Source organism: Centropristis striata, unplaced genomic scaffold (genome assembly GCF_030273125.1).
Source record: "Centropristis striata isolate RG_2023a ecotype Rhode Island unplaced genomic scaffold, C.striata_1.0 Scaffold_28, whole genome shotgun sequence".
Classification (NCBI taxonomy): Eukaryota; Metazoa; Chordata; class Actinopteri; order Perciformes; family Serranidae; genus Centropristis; species Centropristis striata.
In genome coordinates, this window is record NW_026739044.1 from 195,001 (window position 1) to 201,963 (window position 6,963).

General features: G+C 34.8%; 1 protein-coding gene across 1 annotated transcript in view; it reads right to left on the minus strand.

The window, feature by feature from the left end:
* LOC131968002 (inositol-3-phosphate synthase 1-A-like) overlaps positions 1–6,592 on the minus strand; it is a 25,309-nt gene extending 18,717 nt beyond the window's left edge. The window contains exons 1-3 of the mRNA XM_059328747.1: positions 6,408–6,592; positions 5,980–6,104; positions 2,073–2,234 (exon numbers count right to left, since the gene is read on the minus strand). Of these exons, the coding sequence (XP_059184730.1) occupies positions 2,073–2,234; positions 5,980–6,093 (276 nt within the window). The 5' untranslated portion in view covers positions 6,094–6,104; positions 6,408–6,592. The remainder of the gene's footprint in view (positions 1–2,072; positions 2,235–5,979; positions 6,105–6,407) is intronic.
* Between the last annotated feature and the right edge of the window lie 371 nt (positions 6,593–6,963).

The following is a 6,963-nucleotide window of genomic DNA, read 5'->3' on the forward strand; positions in this document are numbered from 1 at the left end:
AGTCCCAAAATAGAGATGGGCTAGTCTGGCTATGTAAACATCAGTTGTCTTCTTCATCGATGCTTCCTCGAATTTCTGTCGCTCTACATTCGTCATCTGGTATAACTGATCTGATTGGCTAAGAGCTACCTACAGACGATTTTGATAGACATTCATATTGCCCAATAAACGGCTCTGGACGATCGTAAACCACGCCTCTTTCCTCTACGGAGAAATGAATAGGTGGTCTCCAGACTACATCTCATTTGTGACATTTCCTGGTTTGCCTCCCTGCTCAGACCCGGAGGTTGATACAGACTCAAAAATAATTTAAAAAAAAATCAGATTTTCTATATATTTTTCAGTATTTTGTAATAATGTCAAGTAGGGTTGTCAAAAGTTTCGATACTCAAAAAAGTATCGATACTAAAACGTTGTATCCGGATACAATATTCATTTTCAAAAGTATCGATACTCCCAGTATACACAGTGTCAGTATACATAAGCATAGAGTTAATAAGTTTACATAAATGTTGGTGACTGAAAAGTGTTATTTTCCCAGAATGAAGCAGAGAAAAGTCGACCTGCAACCAAACAGCAACACACACAGCCCAAAATATTCTTCTAATTGTTATTGTTTATTGTATTTATGTATTTTTTGCACTACCTCAGACCTGAAGCTTGTTATCATAGTTGCAGTTTCTTTTTGCACAACTGTTTTTTATTATAAATATTTAACCTGTGGTTCTGTTCATTTTTACATGTCGCTGGTAAAACAGAGGATTAATGTTCCGTTAGTTAGATTATTTACATTGCAGCACATAGAGAGTCCGGCGGCAAATGGTGCGTTCAAGCGTTTACACGAATGTCAGAATTTTCAACGTTGTTCTGAGCTCCAAGTTCGGACTTTCAGTATCAATTTAACACACCATAAAGGCGTCACGGTAAGAACGTGTTAGACCCGCCTTCAAAATAAAAGCAGACTAGGGTTGTCAAAAGTATCGATACTCAAAAAAGTATCAAAACTAAAACGTTGTATCCGGGTACGATACTCATTTTAAAAAGTATCGAATATCTGAAGCTTTTTATCATAGTTGCAGTTTCTTTTTGTACAACTGTTTTTATTATAAATATTTAACCTGTGGTTCTGTTCATTTTTACATGTTGCATTTTTCTTGTTAATAAAAATATTTCTGTTAAATTTTGGGGTCTTTGTTTTTATCCAGGTGGTATCGAAAATGGTATGGAGTATCAAATATTTTCCTGAGTATCGGTATCGAGTTAAAAATCTTAGTATCGTGACAACCCTACTCTAGACTAGATCTCATTTGTGACATTTCCTGGTTTGCCTCCCTGCTCAGACCCGGAGGTTGCCGCCTGATACAGACTCAAAAATATATATTTTTTTAAATCAGATTTTCTTTGTATTTTTCAGTATTTTGTAATAATGTCAAGAATATCATTATGGCAAAAAGTACCCCTGGAATATGGTGATATTCTTTTAGGGCCGTATCGCCCAGCCCTAAGCTGATCTTCACTGGCTTCCTGTCCGTTTCAGAATAGATTTTAAGATCCTGATGTTTGTTTTTAAAATTTTAAACGGATTGGCTCCAGCTTATTTGACCGAACTGATACAGGTTCACAGACCGACCAGAGCTCTGAGGTCTGATGAGTCCTACCTGGATGTGTCTAAATGCAGCTAAAAACTAAAGGCCATGGATCTTTTGCAGTGGCTGCCCCGAAGCTGTGGAACAGTTTACCGCTGCATATCTGGTCGCAAAAGACACTGGACAATTTTAAATCTTCTCTCAAGACGCATTTTTTCTCCCAGGCTTTTGAACCTGCGTGAGAAGAAAGTTGTTTCTGTGTGTTGTGTTGTATTGCACATCTCATGTCATATATTATTAGATTAAATTGTCTTTTATTTTTATTTTGTGAGTTTATTGTTATTCAATTATGTATCTTGTATTGCATTGGATTTTTTGTTGTGATTCAGTTATGTAAAGCACTTTGGTCAACCTTGGTTGTATATGAAGTGCTCTATAAATAAACGTGACCTTGACCTTGATCCATACCTGTGTCCCTCCACTCACCTTCATCCCAGTCTTGGTCCTCCAGGTGAGTCCCAGCCTGTTGGCCTGAACAGCAGCTGTGACGGTGGTCCCGTTGTTTCCTCCCCAGCCCACCAGCATCACACCGAGGCGGGGCACGCGTCTCTCTGTACGAAACGTCATCTCTGTGGTCCGGGGGGTCACCTGAGTCCCAGCACGGAGCAGAATTATTCAGATTAATCTTCCATATTGTAATACAGTAAAGCAGAAGTTCTCAACCTTTTTGAGTGGAGACCCTCAATCTAACATCATGTTGTCTCACTGAACAGAATCTCACAGTTCAGATCAGACAAACTCAGTTGATACGACGAATTTTGGACAAATAATGAAGCAGACAACAACTAAAACATCTCTCTGTCTGTGCATTTATATATTTGTTTATATTTTATTGTTACTTTTAATCTAAGTCCTTTGCTATCAGTTTAAAGGTCCATTCTGACCTCCTGAGTGTGTAACAGTCAGCTTCAAGCCAGAGACTCCTTGGAGAGTAACAACTTGATACTTTGGGATTTGTCAGAAAAGACACAAAATTACCCAAAAAAGAATCAAATTGACCACAAAATGACACAAAATTATTAAAAAAAGACGCAAAATGACCACAAAAAGACACAAATTGACCAAAAAAGACAAAAAATGACCAAATAAGACACAAATTGACCACAAAATGATCTAAAAAAGACACAAAATGACCAAAAAAAGACACAAAATGACCAAAAACGACACAAATTGACCACGAAATTATCTAAAAGACACAAAATGACCAGAAAAAGACACAAATTGACCAAAAAAGACAAAAAATGACCAAAAAAGACACAAATTGACCACAAAATTATCTAAAAAAGACACAAAATGACCAGAAAAAGACACAAATTGACCAAAAAAGACAAAAAATGACCAAAAAAAGACACAAATTGACCACAATTTTTATTATTTTATCTCTTTTCTTATCCTGCTGTATCTTATTTTATCTTATTTGTATTTTTAGTTCTATTTCCCTGTTTTAATTGACTGTTTTTACCGTTTTTAATTGTGCCTTGCTGTTTTTAATGTTTATGTAAAGCACTCTGAATCACCTTGTGCTGAATTGTGCTATACAGATAAACTTGCCTTGCCTTCCTGCTACTAACTTGGTCTGCTAACTATCACTGGAAGAAGCTCTTCTGTTTTGTTGAACTTGCTCAGGAATATTATTGTAAATAAGTCTCCAGACTTTTTGTATTGTCTTTTCTCAAGGTTTACTTTGCCCAGAGCAAATACTAACGTGTTAAAGAAGTCTGTCCTGTCGCCACTTTATACCGTATTAACTGTAATAATATATAATAATATAATAATATGAAAGAGAGGTATAAATTGTTGCTTAAACAGTTTCTCTTAATGCTGCAGCTGCAGTAGCTAAACTATATAGTAACTATAAAGTTACCCAAAATGATGTACAATGACCAATAAAAAGACACAATTGATAATGATTTTGGTTATTATGAATAAAACCACATTAAATGTCTGGATATCAGCTCTTAAATTAAACTCTTATCAGCTGTTTTTGTTGTTATCATTATATTTGTCCAAACAAATGAACCTTTAGTTGTACCAGGCATTAAAATGCATTGAAGAAAACAACAACAAACTGACCAAAAAAGGATTTAAAATAATAAAAAAAAAGATGTAAAATGACCAATAAAAAGACACAAAATTAACAAAAAATGCGTGTAATGACCAAAAAAAGACACAAAATTACCAAAAAAAGACGTATAATGACCAATAAAAGACACAAAATTACCAAAAAAGACACAAGTTGACCAAAAAAACGACCCAAAATTACCCAAAATGATGTATAACGACCAATATAAAGACACAATTGATAATGATTTTGGTTTTTATCAATAAAAAACATGTTAAATGTCTAGATATCAGCTCTTAAATTAAACTCTTATCAGCTGTTTTTGTTGTTATCATTATATTTGTCCAAACAAATTAACCTTTAGTTGAACCAGACATTAAAATGCATTGAAGAAAACAACAACAAATTGACCAAAAAAAGATTTAAAATAATAAAAAAAAGATGTAAAATGACCAAAAAAAGACACAAATTGACCAAAAAAAGACACAAAATTACCAAAAAAAGGCGTGTAATGACCAAAAAAAAGACACAAATTGACCAAAAAAAGACACAAAATTACCAAAAAAAGACGTATAATGACCCAAAATTACCCAAAACGATGTATGACGACCAATATAAAGACACAATTGATAATGATTTTAGTTATTATGAATAAAACCATGTTAAATGTCTAGATATCAGCTCTTAAATTAAACTCTTATCAGCTATTTTTGTTGTTATCATTATATTTGCCCCAACAAATGGACCTTTAGTTGTACCAGGCAATAAAATGCATTGAAGAAAACAACAACAAATTGACCAAAAAAAGACACAAAATTACCAAAAAAGGCGTGTAATGACCAAAAAAAGACACAAAATGAGCAAAAAAGGCGTGTAATGACCAAAAAAAGACACAAATTGACCAAAAAAAGACACAAAATTACCAAAAAAAGACATATAATGACCAATAAAAGACACAAAATTACCAAAAAAGACACAAATTGACCAAAAAAAAGACCCAAAATTACCCAAAATGATGTATAACGACCATTATAAAGACACAATTGATAATGATTTTGGTTATTATCAATAAAACCATGTTAAATGTCTGGATATCAGCTCTTAAATTAAACTCTTATCAGCTGTTTTTGGTGTTATCATTATATTTGTCCAAACAAATTAACCTTTAGTTGAACCAGACATTAAAATGCATTGAAGAAAACAACAACTAATTGAACAAAAAAAGATGTAAAATGACCAATAAAAAGACACAAAATGAACAAAAGACACAAAATTACCAAAAAAGACGAATAATGACCAAAAAAAGACACAAATTGACCAAAAAAAGACCCAAAATTACCAAAAAAAGACGTATAATGACCAAAAAAAGACACATTGACCAAAAAAAGACCCAAAATTACAAAAAAAAGATGTATAATGACCAATAAAAGACACAAAATTACGAAAAAAGACACAAATTGACCAACAAAAGACACAAAATTACCAAAAAAGACACAAATTGACCAAAAAAAGACACAAATTGACCAAAAAAAGACCCAAAATTACCCAAAACGATGTATAACGACCAATATAAAGACACAATTGATAATGATTTTGGTTATTATCAATAAAACCATGTTAAATGTCTAGATATCAGCTCTTAAAAAGATGTAAAATGACCAATAAAAAGACACAAAATGAACAAAAGACACAAAATTACCAAAAAAGACGAATAATGACCAAAAAAAGACACAAAATTACAAAAAACAATGTATAATGACCAATAAAAAGATACAATTGATAATGATTTTGGTTATTATCAATAAAAAACATGTTAAATGTCTAGAAATCAGCTCTTAAATTAAACTTTTATCAGCTGTTTTTGGTGTTATCATTATATTTGTCCAAACAAATGAACCTTTAGTTGAACCAGACAATAAAATAAACAAAAAAATTAAGAAAACAAGGTGGTCTAATCATTTTTTTCCATGCTTGTAGTTTTTGCATTGCTGCATTCAGACATAATCATATCAATAAATGCTCTTTATAACCTGTTAGTGATGCTGGTAGGCTAGTTTAGATATATTAGGCTGTTTTATCTTCATTATAAGGCCAAAAATAAGCTCTTTGGCTCCATTCTGACATTTCTCCTCTTCTTTTTTTTGGCTCTTCTGTTAGTAAAGGTTGCTGACCCCTGACCTAGAAACTGTACATATGACACACACACACACACACACACACACACACACACACGTGTCCAAAACAAGAAGGTAAAGGTAAAGATCCACTCACAGTGACTTTGTTGCCCTCGGTGTGGACTGATGTGGTCTGGTAGGAGTACTGGGACACTATATGACTCTCTGTGTACCTCACATTGGGACTGTTGATGTGGACGTTGACTGACATGGCTGCAGAGTCTGAAAGAGATCAAGAGAAGACAACGTGTGACCCATAGACGTCTATGGTGCAACCAACCAGTGGATGGCACGATGCGTCATCATGCGTTTCCTCCAATACGTCACACAAACTGCCGGCTTGAAAAAAAACGGGGAAATAAGTACTCTCTGAGCCTTTCATGCCTATATAACTGACACAAAATGTAAATATATTCTTAGCAGTTCCTCTCAGAGCATTTTGAAGTGTTTCTGCTCGGGTAGAAAGCAGAAACAGACACGTTACCAAATGAATGAGACGGAAACTGAACCAGGAAACAGCCTCACCTTGTTCCTCCTGGAGAGTAAAGATGTCTGGGAGTTAGTCGGCTTTAAAGGAGATAAAAGGCTTCAGTGTCTCGCTGATTATTGTCCCGTTCAAACGGAAATTTCTAGATCCTATACGTCTAAAAATGCCGCGTCGCGCGTGCCGGTCTCCGTCTCTTCGGTGCTACTGCGCAGCAAACAATTCTCCTCCTCCGGTGGACGTCCTCACAGCCAATCACAAGGCTCCGTTTCTCTTATGCAAGAGAGGATGAGAGGCTGAGCACCTCGTGGCAGCAGCACAGGCTGGGTGTGCGTGCGTGTGTGTGTGTGTGTGTGTGTGTGTGCGTGCGTGCGTGCGTGTGTGTGTTCTTGTACTTCCTACCTAGTGAGGACCAAAACAGGTTTTTAACCAACAGAGTGAGGACATTTTTGCAAAGTGAGGACATTTCGGCCGGTCCTCACTTCTTTAAAGGCTTTTTTTAGATTCCAGACTTTGTTTTAAGGGTTAAAGGTTACATGATAATGATAATTAACTGAAACTGTATTGTGTGGTTACAAAACTAACTAAATTTATAGT